At 34.1% G+C, this 25,151-nt stretch overlaps 2 protein-coding genes across 2 annotated transcripts; both read right to left on the bottom strand.

The window, feature by feature from the left end:
- Positions 1–9,954: 9,954 nt before the first annotated feature.
- Positions 9,955–11,556, bottom strand: LOC131625316 (uncharacterized). Its single transcript, XM_058896189.1, has 2 exons — positions 11,357–11,556; positions 9,955–10,283 (listed from the first exon to the last, which is right to left on the bottom strand). Exons 1-2 carry the CDS (start codon positions 11,540–11,542, stop codon positions 10,137–10,139), a joined length of 333 nt encoding a protein of 110 aa, XP_058752172.1. The 5' UTR covers positions 11,543–11,556; the 3' UTR covers positions 9,955–10,136.
- A 2,592-nt stretch (positions 11,557–14,148) lies between these two features.
- Positions 14,149–17,523, bottom strand: LOC131625340 (uncharacterized). Its single transcript, XM_058896204.1, has 3 exons — positions 16,061–17,523; positions 14,990–15,877; positions 14,149–14,899 (listed from the first exon to the last, which is right to left on the bottom strand). The coding sequence occupies exons 1-3, from the start codon at positions 17,521–17,523 to the stop codon at positions 14,149–14,151; spliced, it is 3,102 nt and encodes a 1,033-aa protein (XP_058752187.1).
- Positions 17,524–25,151: the final 7,628 nt, after the last annotated feature.

Below are 25,151 nucleotides of genomic sequence, written 5' to 3'. Positions count from 1 at the left end.
GGAATTGTACGACCAGAGTAGATTTCCTGAAATATTTAAGCTATGAAGATTCCGTGCGAAGAAGTAAGGTTATGAACCTCGGAGGGATCATTCCCAGGTATGTAAAGGTAGAGTATTAGAAGAGTTGTGTTGTGTAAAGTCTAAGATCCCAGTCAAGAATGTTCGTACGCAAGTGTAGGTGGGTGTGTTTCTTGGAAGGAACAACTTTTAACGAAGTCATGAGGTTTATCCGGAGACGGGATGTAAGGAACATTTATCCCCTCATTGGAAGAAGATGTTAAAAGCTTGTTTTCCTAATGATTGGAAAGAATTCGAGGACGAATTTTATTTTTAAGGGGGGGAGAATGTAACAACCCAAATTACACTAGAGAGATATTGACATATGAGTGGTAGAGGTCACTAAGCTATGCAACAAGAGGTGCAAATGACATAGATGGAATATATATTATAAGCATAACTAATAAGTTTAGTTAGAAGTGGACTAAATGGCAAGATGGTAAATACCATTTAGTTAAAGGGGCTTGTTGGTCCAAAAGGTAAGTATATCATCAAGAAAGGGCTTGTTAGACTTGTAGAAATCAGAATTTAGAGAAAGAAGAAAGAAAGGGGTGGAAACGTGAAAGGAAGAAGGAAGAGGAAGTGTGGACTCAAGCTCCACCAAAAGCATGCATGTGCAATTGGTAGAAGATTTTGAGGATTTTGGCTTCAAGAATCAAGCTTGGTTTGGTAATCAACATCATCTCCATTCTCAATCTACCAAATCAGAATCTCCATCACCATCTTCACCAAGTTCAGAATTTTTTCTTGAGGTGAGTTCCATAGTTAGAACTTGGGTAAGAATTGGGGTTTTGTGATCAATTGCATGTTTGGGAACAAGGGTTAGAATGATCAATTGTTGTTGCATGATTTATTAATGATGGAGTATGTGTTCTTGAAGTGATAATACATGTATTAATTGCTTTTACATGTTAGGGTTCGGATTGGAATGGATTAGAAAGTGTTAGAACTGATCTTATGTAGTAAAAATGTCATTTTTGGCTCTGGTTCAGTGAGCAATCGATTGCACACCAGTGCAAATCGACTGCACTGTGAAAAATTGGCATTCTGCGCTTCTGGTTCAGCAAGCAATCGATTGCACACTGGTGCAAATCGATTGCACCTGACAGAAAATTATTCCTTTATTGTTTCGACCATAACTTGAGTTCTACAACTCGAAACGAAGCCCGGTCGGAAGCGTTGGAAAGGTCTTTTAATGATCTTTATGAATATGCTTAGATATAATGCTTTTAATTGATTTAAAAGTTATGGCAAATGGATTTTTAGTTACATGATATTGGATTAACATTAATAGAATTAAGAAATGTATGTTTAATTCCCCGAGTGCAGTTCCGTTCCATGTCGAGAATCGGAAGCCTCTTTGTTATGAGACTAATGTGTGTCCATGTACCTTCTAAATAATTATATGGTCTGATTATGTTTCATATATTCCATGATCGAAACATATTTAACTCACATGTGACGAGTATGTACAAATGACATGATATTTATACGATGGACTTTGTCTAATATTATGTGCATATAATACAATGTAAATTGTTTTCCCGTCGTTCCGGTTGGACATTCGGATGCTTGATTTTGTGAACTTGATTTGGTTGAATATGCGTGAATCGGAGTATAACCGTACTACTAGGATAGTAAATCCTGTTTACCCACTATGTGGATGCCCATTGGTAGCCCGTGTGGCGTTTGTGATATGTATTATATACCATGGATGATTTGGCATTTATGCCTGTTGTATATACGTGTCTATATCCGTATATTTTGCGTTACCTGAGCTACTATTGCGGTGGAAGCAAGTGAGGGTCTTTAATGGCGTTTCCCACTTGGTAACTCACCTGCGTGATTAGTATGGTAAGTGGGTGATGCCATATAGGCAATCACTGAATTACTTGCCTCTAGTAACGTCAATTAGACAATGTTACTAGGCTTTCGCCCGGTGGGCTTGTACGTCGAAAATGACATATTGCACCTGTTTACTCACCTGCGTACAGAGGATGAATACCATTGCAGTGGAAGCAAGACCGGGGTCTTTAATGGCGTTTCCCACTTGGTAACTCACTGGCGTGCATGGTGATGAGGTTGTAAATGCCACGAAGGCAATGGTACAACTTAACTCATCTCGGGTGGAATTCCATATAGGAATGACCCGAATTCATCGTGCGGTGTGCTTGTGCAAGTCTTTCGACATATATGTACTTGGATACTCACCGAGGGTACGTGGCAGAGGTAGCCTAGTCAGATGGGTATAACTCCTTGATTCCTCACATAAGGATGTGAGTTTGCATATTGTGAATTGTTGTTTTATTGAACACCTCATTGGATAGTTAAGGGACTTCCAATTGTGGTGATACCCTTGTTTGTATTTGCACCTAAACGTGAGGCATAACCCCGAATTCTAGGTGAATCCGTTTATGATGCATGCACCCTGTAGAACTGAGTGAACCTGTAAGATAGGGGAACTCACTGAGATTTAGTAATCTCACCCCATTCCAATTATTATTTTCAGGAACAGGTTATAAGTGTTAAATTTGCTAGATGATCGGTTTCGAAGCTGCAGATGTGTAAAAGGCAGGAAGACCTCTGTAGAAGTTACCTTTCCGCTGTGCAATGATGAAGACAAGCTTCTTGGATACTCTATAATTAAGATTTATGTTGTATTCGTTTTTTTCTCAATTCTTGTCTTTCACCTAGTTTGTATGTTTCTTGTATCATAAATAACATTACCGCATATTATTCTAGACATATATGTACGGGGTGTTACATTATATTATTATTATACAAATAAAAAAACACACAAAATCAAATATATAAACACCAAATATATCTACTGCACCTTTTAAATACATACAAAATATATAAAAAGTTTAGTAATGTGTACCTGGAATTGATGAACAAATGATTGTGTTTCTTGATGCTTTTAGTTCCAAAATTCTGCTCCCTTTAAGCAAATCATTTGATACATGAAAAACAAGAAATAATATTAAAATTTCGATTACAAATTAACTATAAAAATAAAATTATCACATAACAGAATAATTATGTTTACTCACCAAGAAGAACAATATTTGCAGAAGAGAAGATGAGGGGAAGAAGAAGAAGATGAATATTTGGAGAAGAAAAAAATTTGGAGAAGTAATTATAAGTGAATGAGGAAGGGAAGGAAGAAGAGATAAAGAAAAATCTGGAACGGTAACAAAAGCGGTGGTTGCGTGAATTAATTATGGTGTTATGATTTTCGAGGGGCACCTCCTCGCTAATCAAACGGTACAATTCTGCGTGGGGTAGCCCCTCGCTAAAAAGCAACGTTGGAAACATAAACTGCACGCGCAGTCTGTAAAAGCAGAAATGGTAAACTTTGCGTGGGGTAGCCCCTCGCTAATGTACTAGTGGTTTATTGGGAGGGGTGTCCCCTCGCTAAAATTTGCCAAAATGCTATGCCTGATTTGACTTTTTAGCGCCATTCCCATTTGCCAGGGGTTGCCCCTCGGAAAATGGTTTTTTCAAAATTTAAATTTCCCTCTTTCTCTTTTGCGAGGGGTTTCCCCAAGCTATAATTAATTTTTTTCTGTTAACCTGAATTTAACTTTGCGAGGGGCTTTACCCCAAGCAACATTAGTTTTTTGTGAGGTGTTTTACCTCTGACAAATATCCCTGGCAAATTCAACTTTTTCTTGTAGTGACCCCTCTGGTTGCGTCACGAGAGAAGATTCTTTCCGAGTGAACCAACTCGGAATTTCGCCAAGCAGGGGTCCGATTTCCTTGACAAACGCCAACAAATACACAAATTTTATTTAGACTTAATGTTTGAACATACACCGATTGACCAACAAATACACAAATAAATATCAGAGTTTAATTATGCATTACTTACAAAATAATAACATAGAAGTACATACCCCACACACATGCATATATTATTTTTGAACTCAAAATGTCTAAGAAACCAAACATAATTGGAAACAAAGACATATGAAACAATTTTATTTAAGTAGATAGAGAGATCATGCATGCATGCATCGATGGTTTTTGATGTACATATTAAGTGGAAACCGCTGAGGGCATCTTCAACAAGTTTGAGAATTCAGAGCTAAGAGCATTCTTGAACGAGGCTTCTGCATGAGAGCTAGAGTCAAAACACACGCCATATTTAATATCCGAATTTGGATAATAAGCACAAAAGCTCCCACTTCCCTTTCTTGTGCAGTCTGCATGAGACTCACATAATCTAGGATGTTTCTTCACCATCTTCATAACTAATGACATGCTTAAGCAATAATCAATCCCGATTAAACATAAACAACCATCACCACATTCCGACTCTTGAAAACTACAAAGCTTGTCACAATCTGCTTCTACCTTCTTCGTCGGAAATATTATTACTGCAAATGATGTTTTCAAAGATAATTTTCTCAATACCAGTGAATCAAACTATGTGAAAAGCAATAACTAATAGAATGTAAAAAAAAATAAAGATAAAAGACATACATAATGTGGCAAGCAGGAGGAAGAGAGGCAAAAGAGAGAGCTTAGCATAAACCATAATGCTTGAATGAATTGAAAGAACTAGCTACTAGATTGGTGTTATATTGGGTTGTGTTGCATTTTTTCATTCTTACATGTTGTAATTTATACACAAAAATCATGTATATAGTGCCCATTTTCCACCACACATTCACTGAGACAAAATGATAGTAATCCCTTCTTTTTTGTTATTGTATAGATTTCTCTTACTATGTAAAGTTATGCTTGCCGACATAGGTTACTATTTAATAGTAACAAAATAAAACAGTTTCTAGTCGATGAATTTCTAAATTTTGGTTGATGAATTTTTGGATTTGAGATGAAAAAAAGAGATCTAGATTGAATAATTTAGATTTTATTTTTGGATGAGATATTTCAACTGGTATTATTAGTTGAATTAAAAGGGTGAAACCCACAAATTCAGGGTTTAATATTTGACGGTAAAATTATTAGTATAAAATAAATTATTGATATTTATAGTCAAATTCTTTTATAAAATAGAATTAAAAATTTATTTTTGTTTAATCTAAGATGAAAAGGAAATTTTTCTCGTGATTAATTATTTTTGTTGGCAAATCAAAAAAACATATTAAATGGTTGGGATGTTTCTTTTTTTGTTTGTAAGCAAGATTAGAACAAAAGTTGTCCCACCCAATTAAAAAAAGACGAGACAAAATTTGGAAAAGAATGATTACACCCCTATTGCAATTTAAGAAAGACAAAACAGAGGTTTTTTTTCTTCTAAAATCATAAAAGTTATAATTGGGATGTGTAATATTTTTTATGTAAGACCATCTCCAAAGCAAGGCTTTGATACTCCAAACGACATCCAAAACGTTTCAATCTTTCTCCCTAAAAACGACACCCTTTCTAAGAATCCATAAGCTTCAAGAAGTTGTCAACCAAACGCAACCTTCTTTTCTTTTTTTTAACTGTTTTGGACTTGCAAAACTAGCACCACCTCAAAAAACTATCGTTGAAACTATCCACCTCAAAATTCACAAAATCAATCCACTCAATCTCCTTCCACACCAATCTAGAAATACAACACAATAATAGAGAATTAATCGAAGACTCGAGAACACCTCTACAAAGAACGCACCTGATATCACTAGAATGGTTAAATATACCTCGAGTAGCAAGTAAATCTCTAGTTTGAAGCCTATTGATAAAACACCTCCAACCAAAAACTTTTATCTTCCAAATCGAAACAAGAGCTCTATCAAACTTATTCGTCAGACCGAAAGGAACGTGGGCTTTGTTAATATAATCGAAACAGCCCTTACCGAAAAACCTTGATCCGGATCGTCGTTTGAATAACATACTAAGTATTTTCTTTTTAAAAATTACGCGATATTTTCCAAAATTATACAAGAAGATTACACCTAAAATATTGGCCTTAGGATTTTTTAAAAAAGGATTTTGAGTTTTGTTAAATTTTTCAACTGAAATATTTTTATCTTCATCAGCTTGCATCCTTATTGTTTGCATTATATTCTCATCTGAGGGATATGATTGACTACCTTTGCTAGTTGGGACTTTTTGATTCCTTTAGCGTAAAATGAATATGAATCAATGAATATACATAGCTTTTCTAGAGAGAGATGCTAGCTCCTCCTTCTCTCTAGAAATTTCTCCCCAAAATCCTTTAGGGTTTGGTGGCTCTTTCCCATCCTCATGGTGGCTCTTGCATTCCACCCCTATGGTGGTCACATCCCTTTCTTTCGAGAGCACCATCCTTTCCACCCGTTGTCTTTATCAAGTCTTCACAATACCAATGGTTAAGTCTCCCTTTCTTCCTTTGCGGCCACCACCGGAGCCACCACCACTAACAAAGAACAAGTTAGTTGTGGGTTTTCTTCGACATCTCACACACCTTATCGGCAAATGCTTCTCGCTCTTCGGCTACTCCTTCTCTTTCGCTGCCCAGAATTACTCGTCCTCCACCGAAGCCGCCATGGGTAAATGTTGCATTCTTGGGTTTTGTCAAGATGATTCATAAGAGTTTTGTGTCTTGTAAGGTGTTGGTGTTTCTCTTATTCTTGTTGTTTCTGGTTTATGTTGTTTTACTGTGTGAGTTGCTCTTATGTTTAGGGTGTTGTCAACTCGTGCTCAAGGTGTTTAATGATAGATCTCAAAGAAGCTCAGATGATGGTGCTGTGTTTTTGAGGAAGAGGCTTTTCAGGGCTGGTGCAAATCAATCTCCTATTTCCATTCAACATATGATTCATCCACAAATTGTGAGTTTTTTCATTATTGGTAACTCCCTTTTAGGTTCTTTTTTCTTTAAGTTTGTTGAAGTCCATAGCTTGTTTGGTTCAATTATTAGTGTTATTGTTAAATTGTGGATGAGAAATACCTTAACACAATATCTTTCACTATGTTTGTACCTTTTGTTTTTCATCTATTGAATGAGTTTGTCTTATTGTAACAAAAAAAATATGAATCGAATAAAATAAATTATTTAAGTGGGAGAAAACAAAGGTAGGGAATCCAACCCCCTTAATTTAGGCTGTGAGATCTGTGCAGAACATCAAATGTGAGTAAATTATTTTGTTTTTTATGACTTTTTAAATATATTTTCTCAACTTATAAATTAAAAATTAAAAAATATATTTAATTTAAAATTGAACTATATATAATATAATTTTATAATTTAACATTGATGTTAAGATTTTTTTTAAAAAGGGGTTTGAATCTGATTTTGAGTTTCTCAACCAAAATATTTTCATCATCATCTTGCATCATTATTGTTGTTTGGATTATTGTTGTTTGGATTAAGCTCTCATTTTAAAGTGTTATATATACGAGGAAGGTCATTTTGAAATTAACGTTTCGTGAGTAAATTATTTTGTTTTTTTTTTATCTTTTTTAATATTATTGTCTTAATTTTAAATAAATAAAAAGTTCAAATGTATTTTATTTAAAATTAAAATAAACAAATTTAGATCTTTTATTTATATTTAAAAGATGAGAGAGTATGTATATGGAGAAAATTTATCTATAATTCTTTTAGCCGTGGTTTATGCTATTTCTCAATAAAAATATGAGAAATATATTTTAACATCGTTTAAAATATAAAAAAAAAATTAAATATGTATAAGAAAATTATATACTTATCATATTTTTATTGTAAAATAATACAAACCATATTTATAAAATTGTATCTAAGTATTCTCTCATATATCGCTGCCTTTTCTTTGACTAATGATTGAATATTTATTGAAGCGAGGATTATTAAACATGCTTAATATGACCATGTGAGTTTCTTGAATTCTTTCTCTAGATGTTCTCAATATAGCTTTTACGAATCAATATATGCAGGACCACAGCGAAATTTCCCTTACTAGACACTGACCCATCAGCATGGGTCCACCTTTCCTATTTTCCCTAATTGTGACAAACTCATAGGCAAAATAATGTAAAAGAAAATACTTTTAACAGAAAAACAGTAAAATATTGATAATATGCAATATTTTGTTCCTGCAATTATATTTCTTCGCAATTATCATGAGATTTAATTTTATTTTGTATATCTATACTCTTTCCATAAACGAACAATGATTTATCCACTTCAACGCGAAACAAATAAATGCTTCAGCCTCCCCACACACGAGCAACAAGTAACGTTTAACCACTAAAATGCGACATAAACATCGTTCACTAAAATCAACCAAACAACATTCATTTGCTACTAACAGCTACGTAGCTTTGAGTTCCACATTGCACCTCGGGATACGTAGGAGCGAGATTCAACGTCTCGTCAAACACCTTAATAAAAAACTTATTTTCCCCCTTTTTTTATAAATATCCCGCAATAATTAGAATAAATCAAATAACGTAAGTTAACACTCTTATTCGCAAAACTAAGTAAATGGTTTCTGTTGAGTACAACGTATATGAGGGGCTCTAATATCCTTCCCGTGCATAATCGAGTCCCGAACCTGAATTTGGTTGCAATGAACATACTTTTGTTCTTTTAGAGTTTTATCGATGTTTTCCCTATTAAAAAAAACTTTGGTGGCGACTCTTGTTGTAATTTCGAGCATTCATTCACTTGAGTATTTTTTGTGCATCGACAACTTTAATAAAAAGCGCTATTAGATTGGTGCATTTATAGGTTAAAATTGTGGCAGTGAATACTCTTATCAATCACCTCTTTCACATTTGTTGACGATCCGGTAAACAACTTATTATTACGCACCAATTATTTAGTACACACCACTACATGCCAAATCTTGGAAAAACCTCCCTAAACTATCTTTAATCCATTACTATTCCACTTTTCAATACGATTGAACATTCTTACCGTAGTGAAATGTATAGACTTTCTCTCACAAACCGTGGTGAAATTCTTCTCCCATTCGTGGTGATAAGTAGTTTTCATAGCCAATTAAACCAAGAATTGTCTGATCAACTATAGGCATTTTTCTACTACATAATCGGTTATATAATCGATTGGTTTCACCTTATGAAGCCTACAATCGATCGAGACGGTGCCTTAATGGTTGATAATGACTATGTATCAAACACAGCTAAAATAAGTCATGATAGTGACGGTTTTTACTGACCGAATTTTTACTTTGGTCTATAATTCCTTGGTCGCAAATCTCAGTAACGGATATTTTTATATTTATTTAATTCTTTTAACCTTGCTTTATAAAAATCTAATTTATTTTCATATTCTAAAAGGTGTTTTGTAATTCTTTCAATTTCAAAATCAACTCCTATTATTAAATAATAATCTAGTCTATCATATAATCACTACAGGAAAAAAGGTCTCCCGCCACGCCCAGAAAACCGAGGCTATATGCAAAATAACCGTGGCGTAACGCTTAGGCCACGGTTTGGCCACGGAAATCCAACTGTGGAGTATACGGCCGTGGCCTAAAGTAAAGTCCACGGTTTTTTGGTATAGACCACGCCTTTTTTACAACCGTGGCATTTTTAGGCCACGGTTTAGGTAGCTTGATTAAGGCCGCGGTTTGATCTTGCCATGACTTAAAAACTGTGGCTTTATGGTAAAGCCACGGTTTCATTTTAACGTTTACGACACAGTATTGGTTCAGGATATAGCCACGGTTTGGTTATGACCACCTATTTAAAACCGTTGTTATATGTTATGCATTTTAAACCATTTATATGTCACGGTTTATTTCATGTTATGCATTCTAAACCATTTATCTGCCACGGTTTATTTCTGTATCATTACATAAATATATATATATATATATATATATATATATATATATATATATATATTTATATTTATATATATTTATAATATATATATATATATATATATAAATATATATGTATAAATATATATATCAATATTAAATTAACAATGAAATTAACATTAATAGTAGTTCATCCACTAATAATAGTTGGATACTAAGTTTTTCATCCCAAATTCAAAATCAAAACAACCATATTAAGTTGATCCATGATCCCTACACTATTTAAGTTGTACCACCACAAGTTTCTCTCAAAATGGAGTCATCCCAAAATAACCAAAACAAGTTCTAAAAACTGGGCTAGATAACATAAAACAACTATTCTTCTTGATCTTCTCCTTGCTCTTCTTCCACATCTTCTGAACAACCACCTTCTTCAACATCTTCAGCATAACCTCCTTCCACATCTTCATGATCATCACAAGCTTCTTCCATATCTTCATCACAATCTGCTTCCTCTCCACCCTACAATAAACATAACATCATTCAACATTCATAAGTGTACGTACTAGTCATGGTTGTGTAAAATAGAATCATGAATCAAAAGACAGTTTTAGGCCATCACCACCAGAATCATGCATACACCTATTTCAGAATCGTTTCCCTATTTCATACACATATTTCAGAATCAAATCAATGGAAATATAGAATTCTTACAAACTGAAATAAAATAATCAATTAAACAAGTTGGTCCATCAAGGCGCAAGGGCTTGAATTCAGTAAGTATATCCTAAGTTAGAACCCACTTTTACTCCATTTCATTTGGTCATTTTTGGAGTAAGTATATCAATGACATGTATTGTAAAAAAGCCATGATGGCATCACCTTCCAACATCAGAGACCATTTATGAGGATTAAATAGAGTGATTGAAGATCTAACTTGTTTGATAAGAGGTCCATTTCTATCACACCTTATTCTTTTTCTAGCAAATACACTAACATCATGTTTAGCCTAAAAAGCTGCAGCATTAGTCACTGCAATAACTTGGAATGCTAAAAATAGAGGAGTTTCTATGTACAACAAAACACAATGATTCTTTTATTTAGTGCATGGCTTATCAAACAAGAATTATAAAACCACAACAAAACCTTCAAAATCCAATACCTATTAAGGGAAAGCCATATAAGACACTCAGTTTCAAAAGGTCAATCAGCAACACAAGTTAAAACTAGAATACTAGTTATGTCATAGATTTTTGCTTCTTTGAATCACAACAAGTCTACTAACTTAAACAATAACAAGATTAAAAAGAAATAAGTACCAAATATGTCATATTCAATCAAATCTGTCATGTGAGAAATAGATCAAAAGGCTCGGGCATTATACATGATGAAGCAAATTAAGTAACAAAAATTGATCAGTTTCTAATTCAGTGCCCTATACACTTTCAGAAAACACTTGCCATCAAATTAGTGCCCTATACAGTTTCTAATTCAGTGCCCTAAACAGTGCCATATGCTGCAATTTCAGAAAACACTTGATAATTCAGTTCCCTAAACAGTGCCATATGCTGCAATTTTTGTAGTTTAGAGTATACCTGTTCGCAATGCGGAATATGAGTTGATGCAGACGAATGTGGATCAGCAGGAGCAGCAGTAGAACTAATGGAACAGCCCATAGCACTTGCCATCAAATTAGAGATCTCGTCGTCGCTCATTTGTGGGTTTTGTTGCTTCATCATTGTCTTAAATAGCGCCTTCATACCATCCATCTCCCTCTTCATGCCAGCCACTTCATCATTATGTTGCCTTTTAATAACCCGAATTTCTTCTTTTCTTTTAAGCATGGTAGGTGTTATTGTTCTTCCATAGCAAACTCGTCCAGATTTTTCTTTCCCAAACAAGGAGTTAAATGTCTCAGATTCAGTTGAATTCTGAACTGATTCTTGAAGCTTAGACTAATTAAAAAATATTCACATTAGAAAATATTCACATTATAAAAATAAATGATTAAAGGCAAATGTTGATTAAAGGCATAATCTGCCTGGCTTACAATTACACTTGAAGTTTCCTCATCCGGCTGTTTTCCTTTTCGACTTTGTCGAGTCTCAATGAACATCTCTGCCTGGCTAACTTCCTTTCCGTCCTCTTTCTTAGCACGCTACATTGGTTGATAATAAACACATCAAAATATGAATCACTCAACCAATACATAATTGTAAATTGAAGGATGTATGAACACCCTACCAGTTTTGCACGAATCCTCGCAAAGTTTGTTGGGCCCATCCGATGCATATACTTTTGCTTAGCTCTGTTCACAGCATTGATTTTGCTAATTTTCTACATTCAGAAACAGCAAAATTAGGGACAGCAAATGTTAAATTACAGAATTAAATATTAGGGACAACATTGATCAATTGCTAATTGTTATCTTACTTGGATGTTATTGTTCTTCCAATAGGATATCAATTGCTTGAAATGAACTTCAGGTACGGTCTGGGGACGATGCTTCAATCTTTCACTCATAGTAGTGTACTTTAAAAAACAACTCTTTTTGAGATCTTTCTTGAAACGCCTCCAAGCATCATTAATGCGAGAGAAAACCGCTCTACGTCCATTTTCAGGGATAATGAATTTATCCTACAACAAAAAAGGAAATTAGTGACAAGTAAATAAGGAACACAACTTATGTTTAGATTCACACAGTGACAAATTCCCACTTACAGTGACAAATTCCCATATACGGTCCTTGTTTGCTTTCTTCAAAGCTTTGAAGTTAGTAAAAACTAAGGGACACAAGTCTGAATTCCTTGCGACAGTGCCAAGGAAACAACTCAAATCTGTCACGGTTCGATCATTAGGTCCAATAGGTTCTCCATCATCGTCTAAGACCACCTCTTCACGATCCGCACTCTTTCTAGCATGGATTTTCAAACATTTAGTTGGTCCACGTGTCCTTTTCTTACTTGCCCCTGTGTTAGATAAAATATAATTAGCATGGGATATAAATTTGAATGAAACAATAATAAAGAATAATGCATGACACGAAGCTTAGTACGTACCTTCAGTTTGTTTACTTCCATTTTGCTGAGTGTTTTCCTCTTCACCCATCATATTTTCTTCTTCCTCAAGATTCTCACATTCATCTTCTTCACTATTTTCCCCATTTTCTTTGAGGAATTCTTCAATGGATTTCGATTTACACATTGGGCTTCGTTTTGTCTTCTTCACGGTTTGTCCTTGCCCTTTCCCGGAATTTCCTTCGACTTCTATCATTGCCCTTTTCATACGATTCTGGTTTGACCTTGAATCAGCAGTGTCAGCCACCCGTTTCTCCTTAGGTTGCTGCTTTGCACTTGAAGTATTCTGCTTTGCACTTGAAGGAAGTTGCTGAGACGCAATTGAAGGACGTTTCTGATTCGCACTCGAAGCTTGTTGCTTAGCACTTGAAACTTGTTGCTTAGCGCTTGAAACTTGTTGTTTAGCACTTGAAACTTGTTGCTGCTTTGCACTTCCTTGTTGCTGCTTTGCACTTGCACTTGAAGGATTCTGCTTATCATTTCCTTGTTGCTGCCTGGTCCTTGAATCAACAATTTCAGGCCCTGTTTTTTTAGCAAGTTGCTGCCTGGTCCTTGAAGCAATTTCAGGCCCTGTTTTGGGATTCACTTGCTGCATGGTCCTTGAATCAGTACATTCAGCCCCTACTTTTCTGGGAGTTGTCTGCCTTGTCCTCATTTTGGTTGGATAAAACACATCGGCCGAACTATCAATCTTTGAAGCAGCAGTTTCAAACTTAGATAAGTTGAATAGTTCCCTAGATGCAGGCACAAAAGGAGGTCGGATGCCCACTTTACTAGTTCCTTCACGGTTATTATTATTTACCATCTCGCATTTGATATCATACTTCTTAGCCAATTCAGCACTGGATCTAAATAGAGGCAACCGAAAATTGGCGGTAACTTGTTCACCCTTTTGTGCGGCAGCCGTCTTCTTTTGCAAGTTTGAAACCTTCTTCATTTTCTGTTAACATGGAAAATATTAAAAGAAGTTACATCAGGAAAAAGAAATTCTAATCAGTCACAAATCAGAATGGAAATTCTAATGATATCAAACGGTTAACAATAACTCACAAATTACTGGACATGAAATTCTAATGATATCAGAATGGAAAATAAAAACCAGTTACATCAGGAAAAAGAAATTCTAATCAGTCACAAATAAAAACCAGTCACAAATAATTCACTAATTTGCAATATCCAATCAGTTACATCAGAAATTCTAATGATATTGTCATTCTCCTAATGAAAACAGCTCATAAAACCAATACATGAAAAGTTCAAATGGAAAATAAAAAAGAAATGTATTACACCAGAAATGAAATAGATTGACATTAGTCCATGAAATCAAATAGGGTATCATCATAATCAAAATCCTCTCCATCACTTTCAGCTTCATTCATTTCATAAGGTGTTTCAGCTATTGTTGCAGGTATGTCTTCCCTAACCCAATTTAATTCACCATCACCATCACTATTTTCTCCACTTTCAGCTTGTAAGTTTGACGGGTCAGCAATGTTAAAGAAATCTCGTGGAACTGTTTGCAGAGCATAATGCCGGTTTGGATCAAAAGGGTCTTGGACATAGTAACATTGATGAACTTGAGAAGGTAGCACAAATGGATCATTCTGATAAATTTTCTTATTGAAACGCACACAAGTAAGTCCGTATTTGTCTTTTTCAACCTCAAACCAATCGCACTTAAACAATACAAAGTTGAAATTTCCATAGTAGTATAACTCAATTATATCAACAATGGTTCCATAATATGTGATGGGTTCTGTCCTAGGATTTCCATCCTTGGAGCTAGCGAAACTTGAAGTTAGTGAAACTAAAGTTACGCCAGAATTTTGAGTTTTGCGATTTGTATCTCGTTTCCTAGTATGGAACCTATATCCATTAATGACATAACCTGGATACCTCTTTGCAACAAAATTAGGACCTCTAGAAAGTTTTTCAAGTTGTAATGGCACATCATCATTCTGGGCACGAGTTTTAAACCATTCACTAAATTCTTTACTTTGAGTTTTGGCCTTGGTCCACTTCCTTTTGTTAGTGTTTGAATTAACACTTTGATCATGCTCACTACAAAAGTCAACAAATTATATGTTAACATATCTCTAATCTTAGGATTAGTAGATAAATACATAGGAGGACAAATAGTTATTGTACTACCTGATGTAAATTTGAACTTCATTGCAATTGAATAAGATGTATCGATGGGCATCATCCTTTGATTTCACATCAAGATGAAAGGGTTTGCCTGCCCCCCCTAAAGGACGACCGGCAGTTGTAAAGTAATCATCTGGATCTGTTTCAAGTGAATCGGTAACATCATAATTCCGACTCTTCCTATTAAACCTTGTATCTACATTGCTATGCAAATACCTTGAGCAAAATGTTATAGCTTCTTCAGCCAGATACCCCTTGGCAATAGAACCTTCAGGATAAGCTCTATTGCGGACATAGTTCTTAAGTTTACACAAGTATCTTTCGGTGGGATACATCCATCGAAATTGAACAGGACCACCCAATCTAACTTCATTTACAAGGTGAATAGGCAAGTGAACCATTATGTCAAAGAAACTTGGAGGAAATATCATCTCCAACTGACAAAGTATCTCTGCAATCTCATTTTCTAGGTAATCTAAATCTTCCACTTGTATAACTTTCTGACATAGAGAGCGGAAAAAGGAACCAAGACGAATTAGTGGGGTTGCCACCTCCTTGGGCATTGTGCTTCTTACTGCGATTTGCAACAAATAGTGTAACATGAAATGCGCATCATGACTCTTGTAACCAGATATTTTTCTGTCACCAACTTGTACACATTTTGAAATATTTGATGCAGTCCCATCTGGTAACTTGGCAGCCTTTATAACTCCACAAAAAATTGACTTCTCGTGCGGAGTCATTGAAAAACACGCTTTTGCAAACTCTGAACGTCCTCCACCAATCTCCCTTGGATGAAGTTTTTCTCTAATTCCCATTTCTTGCAAATCATAACGGGCTTTAATATGATCTTTTGTCTTCCCCATGATGTCCAAAAGAGTTCCAACAATACTATCAAATATGTTTTTTTCAATGTGCATTACATCTAAGTTATGGCGCAATGTATTTTGAGCCCAGTAAGGCAACTCAAAAAAAATTGACCTCTTCTTCCACGGGCCATCAACTTTCTTCTTTTTCTTCCCAAATTCATTATTGAAATCTTTTAAGAGTTCAAGAATTTCAGCCCCGTTTAACATGGATGGTGCAGTTCTATGTTCTTCTTCTCCGTTAAATGATTTGACATCGTCTCTCCAAGAATGAGTTCTTGGTAAAAAGGTACGGTGGTCCATATAACACATCTTATGACTGTGTTTGAGGTATAACGAATTGGTGTTAGATTTACAACAAGCACACGCCAATTTTCCTTTGGTGCTCCATCCCGACAACATAGCATAAGCAGGGTAGTCACTAATTATCCACAGAAGAGCTGCAGGCATTTGAAAAGTTTGATTCATTGAAGAATCATATGTCTCTATGCCGGATTCCCATAACTCCTTTAGCTCCTCTATCAGTGGTTGGAGGTAAACATCGATATCGTTGCCTGGAGATTTTGGTCCAGGAATCAACAATGACAACATTGTATATTCAGGTTTCATGGACAGCCAAGGTGGTGTGTTGTATACCATCATCAAGACAGGCCATGTACTATGAGATAAGCTCATGGTCCTAAATGGATTAAACCCATCCTTCGTTAAGCCAAGTCTTACATTGCGGGACTCACTAGAAAAATCTGGATGGAGCTCATCAAAGTCCTTCCACGCTTTACCGTCAGCAGGATGCCTCAATTTTCCATCCTTTGAGCGCTCTTCTTCATGCCATCTCATTGACTCAGCTGTCTTTGAACACATGAACAACCTTTGTAGTCTAGGAATCAACGGAAAGTGCCTCAAAACTTTTGCAGGAACTCTACAGTCATTTTTGGGTTGCTCAGACTCGCATCCTTCAGTTGCAGCATTTTGTTTCCACCGTGAAGCTTCACAAATAGTGCAAGAATTGTCCTTTTCATGCTCCTTCCAAAATAGCATGCAATCATTTGGGCACGCATCTATCTTCTTATAATCAAGGCCTAAACCACTTATCATGGCTTTTGTCTTGTAAAATGATTCCGGAATGTTCAAATCAGGCATTGCTTCTTTCAATAATTCTAATAGGGCAGTGAATGACGTATTGCTCCAGCCGTGGAGACATTTCAACAAGTAGAGTCGAATCGTGAATGATAACGAAGAGAAGTCTTTGCATCCAGGGTACAGTTCTTGTTCCGCCTCTTTAATCAAACTGTAAAACGTTCTAGCCTCGTCATTGGGACCTTCACCAACTCCGTGTGCTTCTGCCCTATCTCCATATATGTCATGCAATAAGCCAGGAATGTCATCATGTGATCCATCTTGATCTTCCATCCCATCACCAATTTCCATAGACCTTTGTAGTTTCTCCCCATGGTGCACCCAAACGTCATAACCGTCTAGAAAACCTTTGGCTATTAGGTGATCCCTAATAATATCCCTGGTTTTCCAATATATATTTTTACACTTAGCACAAGGGCATAGAAGTTCACCTCCTTGAGGACTTCCTTTAGTGAAGGCAAAGTCTAAAAATCGAGTAACACCGTTGATGTACTCTTGACTAAACCACGGTAATTTAGTCCACTCTTTGTCCATCGCTTGATAATCTATATATTTGAAACACAACACATAACACATTCAAAACACATAACACATTCAAAACTGAATTCATATAAAAAAATGCACTAACAGTACCAAAACATGTGTTGAGCAACCAAAAAATTACTGGGACAGAATTATTGTATATAAATGGAATTACTGGGACAGAATCTTTGCAAGAAATAAAATGCAGTTGGTGGTGGCAGAGGCGGATCTCTCTCTCTCTCTGACAGAGATTGGAGAGAAGTTCCTCTTCCCAGCCAAAGAAAGACAGCCTCCACTAAAAATTCCAGACAGATTTACCTCCCACCAAAGATCAAATCTCTCATACACTCTTTTTTTATAGTCGAAAATAAGAAAAAGCCTATAGAAAAGACCCTTCAAGGGAACACTCCTCACCTAGGTAACAAGACCAGACCCAGCCTTCCTCCTCATACCCTCCACAAACTAATCAGAGGTATCTCTCTCTTTGGAATCATAGAGGGACATTTCTTTTCACCAGAAAGAAAAAAACGATTTTCAGAGGATCTACCACCAATGAGGGAGAAAACAACCTGATTCTCATACTTTGCAGCAATAATATCTCATCACAATCCAGATTCTCTAAAGATAAGCCTCCATCGTCATTTCCCTAGCACGACAAGTCTAACTAACCAAAGATCACAAACCCCTAAACATCTTTCATCGTAGACTTATACACATATGACTATTTGATCCCGGAGATCTTCACATCTTATTTGACACCACCCCATAAAAATCTATTATGGATCCGAACAATTCTTTTCCAAACTTTAACAGAATGTGGCGCTAGGAAGGCACTACTATGCTAGAGAGCAGAGAAACCAAAATATCCCAAATAGAATCAAGGCGGGGGTGGACACCCATCTAAATCGTCAGTGTTCAAGCTCCTCTCATAAGTCTCACAAAGATTTAGGACATACAAATTTACAAACCCCCCTCAATAAAATTTCACTCTGCATCATGAGGAATCCAGTTAAACAACATAAGTACATATGATTCTGTTACTCATCTTGTTTTAGTGTAACTAATATAAATAAGTACAATTGCATTTGAACATAATACCCTACTGTAGTGGAATCATCAATATCAACGCCATCATGAACAATAGATATAGTAATGATACTTGCAAATTGCAACTACTATGGATAATAAGCATGAACAAAGTGAAAGAGGAAAATCATAATCAATGCATAGTCAGTTTCCAATATATTATGATATGAAAGTAGTTACTAGTTTGCCAAAAAATCACTTTTCTACTTAAAGGTCATCAAACACAAATCATTCCGCTACAAAGTACATGTCAAAATCAACTCTAGCAAGATCTAATCCAACACATAGGAAAGCAGCAGCAAACACAAATCTAAGTGAGCTCAGAAACAAGTTAGAACACTGACCTTAGTGCCAAAAGGACCTTCTGGATGATCTGTTTCAAGAATATTCCTCCCCTAAACAAACAAACAAAAAATACATAATTACAAACTTCCTTCAAATGAATAATCTATAGTATATTGCAGCATAATAGAGTTTCAGAGTAAAATTCATAAATTATCATACGCATACACATATCATAATAACAAGAATTTCTTCTAATAATCACAAGAAATTCAATTCAATTCATGATATTAAGCATAACTAGCATTCTGATTTCGTCCCAAACAGAAAATCAATTTTAGATTTAACAATACTAACAGTCAAATAACGGAAATAGCAGTTATAACTTGAATCTAACATACTTTCTCAACCTAAAATCCAGATCAGTTTTCAACCCTAACAAAATCTAACCTAAATCACCATAACAAAGTCTAACATAAACTCAGTGCCTCTCTCAGTTTCAAATCACCATAACAAAATCTAACATAAATAACAACAACAGATATAACAATGCAGAGATTAGGTCAAAATGAAGCCCTCAGTAGATTAGGTCAAAACAAAACATGCATCAAATCACACTATCCAAACATCAGTAGTAGAATTTCTTTAAACATAGATTAGGTCAAAAAGAAACCCTACCGTATTAGCCTCCAGAAGCTTTGGTACCTCACATGCAAAACAAAATATATATTAGATCAAAAAAAATCAGAGGAGACGAGGGAAGATGAGGAACACGAAGAGAGAAGAGAATCGTACCCAGATAATCGTACGCAGATGAATAGAGGAAGCCTCCAGAAGCTTTGGTACCTCAACTACAAAACAAAATATATATTAGGTCCAAACAAAATCAGAGGAGACGATAGAGAAGATGAGGAACACGAACAGAGAATCGTGAGATGAAGAGAGTTAGGGTTCGTGAGTTAGGATTCGTGAGATGAAGAGGGTTAGGGTTCGTGAGATGATTGAGGTTAGTGAGATGAAGGTGAAGCAGAGATGAAAGCAGAGATGAAGGTGAAGAATCTAACCTGTAGGCGATGGAGGTGGCAGCAGCGGCGGAGCGGCGGAGCGGCGAAGCGAGATGGAGTTTTCAGATAGTTTTGGGAGATGAAGTTTTCAGATAGTGTTTTGTTCATATGGCTCGATCGTTTTTGTTGTTCTTTCATTTTTTTTCTTTTTTTTAATTAAAAAAATAGAAAAGAAAATATTAAAAGATAGAGGGAAACTAAAAAAAAAGGAGGGAACTTTTGGAGGGTTTTTTTTGGGGTTTTGGCCACAGTTTGAACTGAAAATTATAGGCCTCGGTTTCTTAGTTGCGGCTTAAAATATCTACCGCTATACAGGCCACAGTTTTACACTCCGGATTCAATATTTCTATAATATACGTCTACGCTTTGATAATCATGGCTAAATCATATATGTGGCCACAGTTTCTGAGCTGTGGACAATTTTAGCGTGGCCGTAGGCCAAATTTCTAGTAGTGAATATTTTTATGTGACCTCTTGTTCTTTTAATTAAACTATTAAGTTCTATAATTCATAATCTTTCATTAACTATACTCATTTTCTAGTTTTAAAATAAATTTTTGTTTTTAAAAATTTAATTAATTTGAATCTTAGTGCTCTGATACCAAAATGATCCCTCATTATTTATTGAAATAATTTTATAATTTATTTTTATTAGCGTAATCATCATCAAAATAGTCCCAAATTTCATCATTTTCTATTAAAGCTAAGTCTATTATAACTTCATCATCATAAAAACTTTCAACTAATAAAATATAATTTATATCACTTTCTAGTGCATAATCTATTTCATTTTCAAAAAGTATAGCTTGTGCACATAATTTTCCATATTCTTTACATATTTTTGTTTTTAAGTCATTTGGTAAAGTAAATTTCCAAATACATCTTAGTTTTTCATAAAAATCTTTCTCTTTATTTTCAATATTATCAAAATAAGTTATATCTATTTCTTTTATTTTTATAACTATTTCTTTTTCTTTTTCTTTTATACTAAATTCAACAATACTCATTTTGTTTAAATTTATAATCTATTTTTCAAATATGTTGTTAAGTCCTTTACTTGGTTTGAAAGTTTATCAATATCACTTTATTCAATTTTTTCAGGTTCATAAAATCTAATTGGTTTTGGTATTTGATTTTTTCTTAACTCTAAAAACTTTGATTTATTCATAAAAGTTCCTAGCTCAGTTATTTCATTTTTCTTTGGATAATAAATTTTTCCTATATCTTCAAAAAGACTTGGAATATCAATTCTATTATTATTTCTAAAGGTAATACTATGATGAAAATTAGTTAATGCATAATTAACACAATAAGTGATGGAAAATATTTTATCTCCTGGTCTCATTAAATTTCCTCTAAGGAATTTGTGTTCAAGAGTTAAAGTTTGCTCTAATCTTTGAGTATTTAAAGGTATTCCCATATTTGGATGTATTTCAAATTTTAGTTTACCATAAGCTAAATTTCCTTCTACTACTCCATGTATTTTATCTACTGGGTCTGTAATTCTATCATCTTTTAATATTAGTTCTACTGGAGAATTTATTCCTTCTTGAAAAGTTGCTTTGATTAATACTTGCACTGCTCCTATATGAATATATCCTATTTTATTTCTATGTTCATCTTTGTTTATATTTTTCTTGAGTTCCATAAGTTTCTTTTTATTTAATAATTGTATATAGGTATGTCCTTGGGCATTTGCTATATCAGTTGGTGTTTCATTAATTATTTTACCATAATATATAATATTATCCTTTTGGTTAAATCTTTTCATTATTCCTCCAATTCTATCTTTTCCCTTCATATTTGCATCCTTAGTTAAATCTAAGTCTTCCTTTTGTATTTTTTGAAATAAGGTTGGATCTATTAAAATACTTCCTTCGTAATTTCCATCTTCTTCAGTAATATGTAAATGTTCTATATCATTTACTATTTCTTTTTCCATTTATGTTATGCTAGACATATAAGAAAATTATAACACTTAATAAAAGTAAGTAAGTAAAGAAATTATACTTGATCATGATTTCTTCTGAAATTTTGGTCCACCGATGCTTCCGTAAGTTTATGTGAGATAGTTGATTAATAGATATATATGTTGTGTAATTTAATTGAATGATTCTTGAATAAGTAGAAATATGGTTTTATTGATATAAGTTTATGTTACAACAATGCACACAAAAGGTGCCAAGCTAAATCCTAAAGGATTAGCATGTGTTTCTAAAGAGAAACTTACACAAAGGTTGTTTTCTACAACTTGCTTCTTCCCATCGTAGAAGCACTTATTTATAGCCCTAAACACACATTATAATATTATTTTCTATTTACAACAATGCATAGTAATATTCATCTATAGTACCACTTATTTAAAACACTTAAATACTACATGACAAATGACTTTACTTTTTATCTACTTCATGACTCTATTATTACTTCCCCTTATCCTCATCTTCATGACTCGATTATTGCTTTCCTTTATCCTCATCTTCATGACTCTATTATTGCTTCATCCTTGTCCTCATCCTTAAGACACATAGACTTTTCTAAACACTTAGTCACTTCCATGGCATCTTTTTCTTGAAAGCATCTTTCACATGCATGATTTTCACTCTTTTTTATATTTGAACATAACTCCTTAAGTACACATGGCTTATAATTCATTGTCTCCTTATCAAATGCGTAGAATGATAGCTCAAAAGATGTCAATAAATGGATATCTCTATCCTTTAGTACCTTTCCACTTGTCTTGCTTAGTAGTAGGAGATTAGGTGCTTTGTACAATACTTTCATACATGAATTCTTTCCAATAGCTTGACATTGAAAGAATATGCTTGAAAGTTGATTGGATAAAATTATATTTAAGTGATCATCATCATACATTTCTTCTTTTGAGTCATCTCTTAAAGGAAATTGATTATTGCTTACTCCAATGAAGACAAAGTGCTTGGCTGGTTGATTCGTTGTAAAATCCGGGTAGGCTGAATAAAATTTTAAATAAATATTTCTTTCTCCAGCAATATTCTTTTTAAAATTCTGGACTGATTCTTTAAAATTATATGGAAAAAGATTAATTTCTTCCAGATTTTTAGTTAAATAAAGGCATTCAATAAGTCCAAATTGGAACATATTAAATGTTAGTAACTGGGATGCTCCTGGTGAAATTATAGCTTTTACTCCAAAAAGCTTTCTATCCACCATATAGAAACAATTAGTATTTTCTTTCTCGGTCTAGTAAGTAAGTCTTTTTAAATTCTCCTTAAATTTTTCTTCAGAGAGTCTAACCTGATTTTCATGCTCTTTTCGAGACATAATTGGCAAATTATCGAGGGAAGAAGGAATTCTTCCTAAGATTTTCATGGATGTTCTTTCTGGTGCATTATTCTTTGTTGTTTCTGAAAAAGTTCTTGGGCCAAGATAAATCTCTTTTCTTGATTTTTCTGATTCTCTATGATCATTCATTGCTTTTTCAGCTTCTTCTTTGGTGGCATACCCTTTATAAGTAACTCCTGAGATTTTTGTACAGTGAGGGGCTGCTTTATACCATTCATCATAAATTTCTGGAAATGGTCCGTTAAATACTGCATACCATTTCTTAGGTTCTTTTAATTTAATCTCTTCAAGTGGATTCTTCATTCTAAGTTGAGATTTTATAATTTCTATTTCCTTATCGATTAATTCCACTTCCTTTCCAATCAGTTCTTGCTCTTTTATTTTGTGAATTCTTAGTGCTTCTTTTAACTCCAATTGTTGTTTCAAAATTTCTTCTGAGATTCGTTCCATTCTCTAGAAAGTATATCTGCAAGTACGTTCTTTTCGCCTTTAATGTGAGTAATTGAGTAATTATATTCGGCTAGTTTCATCTGCCATCTTATAAGCCTGCCTTGCTTGTAAGTTCCTTTATGATTAATATTTTTGAAACCTGCAACATAAGTAGAATCGGTTCTAACAATAAATTCTTTATCAAGAACATTGATTCGATGTTTTTCTAACATCCGAATTAATGCTAATGATTCTTTTTCATGAGTAGGATAATTAATTTCACTGTCTGAAAAGGTTCCAGACATATATCTGCATAGTAATTCTTTCTTTTGGCCAGGGGGCTTAGCCTTCATAACACCTCCCCAACATTCATTTGATGCGTCAGTTTCAATAATAATTAGATCATCATCTGATGGATGATATAATTCAGGAAGATCTTGACATAAATATTTCAATTTAGTAATAAGTATTTCGTCTTCTTCGGTCCATGACCAAATAGCATCCTTCTTAAGTTTTTGTTGAAGTAATTTTCTTTCAGCTGCAAGATTTTTAATAAAACCTTCATTTGAAATATATGTTAGTAATCCAAGAAATCTTTGTAATTCCTTTTTTTCTTTTAGTTTAGTGGGAAAATTTTGAAGTTTTTCTAATACATGTTTTTGCATTATTAATTTCCCTTTTTCAATTTCTAATCCTAAATAATTGATTTTATTTTGAGCTACTATAGCTTTTTTCTTACTTAATACTACTCCATGTTCTAAACACCTATTAAGTACTAATTCTACTTATTTAAAGTGATCATCTAGATCCTTATTTGAAAAAACTAATATATCATCAATATAAATAAGACAAAAATCTTTGAATTCTTTAAGGATAGTGTCCATCCTGCGTTGGAAAATACCTGGTGATTGTTTCATTCCCATTGGAAGAACATTCCATTCATATTGACCTTGAAGACAACTAAATGCTGTTAAAGCTTTAGATTCTTCTGACAATCTTATTTGATAAAATCTAGATTTACAATCAAAAGTACTAAACCAATTCATATTTCTAACTCTTTCAATAATTAAATCCTTTCTTGGAAGAAAATACGCATCTCCTTCCATAGCATCATTTATTTATTTATAATTAATTACCATTCTTCTCTTTCCTCTTTTAATCTCATTATGATTTTCAACATAAAATGCTGGTGCTGAATGTTTACTTTTTGATGGTCTTATTAATCCTTTCTCACACATTTGCTTAATATCTTCAGCAAATTCATCTCTATCTTGTTTTGTGTATATCATAGGTTTACATTTGATTTCTTTTGTTGGATCTTTTAGTTTCAATTCAACTAGTTCCATATTTTTATTATTAATTTTAGGATCTAGTGGGTTTTCACTACACACTTTATCTAATAGTTCTTCAATATGTATTGGGATTTTTCTTCCTGGTTCTAAATTAATTAATGCA

Source organism: Vicia villosa, unplaced genomic scaffold (assembly GCF_029867415.1).
Source record: "Vicia villosa cultivar HV-30 ecotype Madison, WI unplaced genomic scaffold, Vvil1.0 ctg.000205F_1_1, whole genome shotgun sequence".
In the NCBI taxonomy this organism is placed as follows: Eukaryota; Viridiplantae; Streptophyta; class Magnoliopsida; order Fabales; family Fabaceae; genus Vicia; species Vicia villosa.
The sequence above is the reverse complement of the archived record's forward strand: the minus strand, read 5'-3'. Positions and strand labels throughout refer to the sequence as shown.

Bases quoted from the DNA above. Each gene is read 5' to 3' on its own strand.
- LOC131625316 (XM_058896189.1), bottom strand. From the start codon at position 11,542: ATGAAGAGGGAGATGGATGGTATGAAGGCGCTATTTAAGACAATGATG. The intron at 10,284-11,356 runs GTATACTCTAAA...TGTTTATTGTAG, and splicing joins ATATTCCGCATTGCGAACAG to GGTGGAGAGGAAGCAGATTG.
- LOC131625340 (XM_058896204.1), bottom strand. From the start codon at position 17,523: ATGGACAAAGAGTGGACTAAATTACCGTGGTTTAGTCAAGAGTACATC. The intron at 15,878-16,060 runs GTTAAACGGGGC...CATATTTGATAG, and splicing joins CATAGAACTGCACCATCCAT to TATTGTTGGAACTCTTTTGG. The intron at 14,900-14,989 runs GTAGTACAATAA...TGACTTTTGTAG, and splicing joins GAAGTTCAAATTTACATCAG to TGAGCATGATCAAAGTGTTA.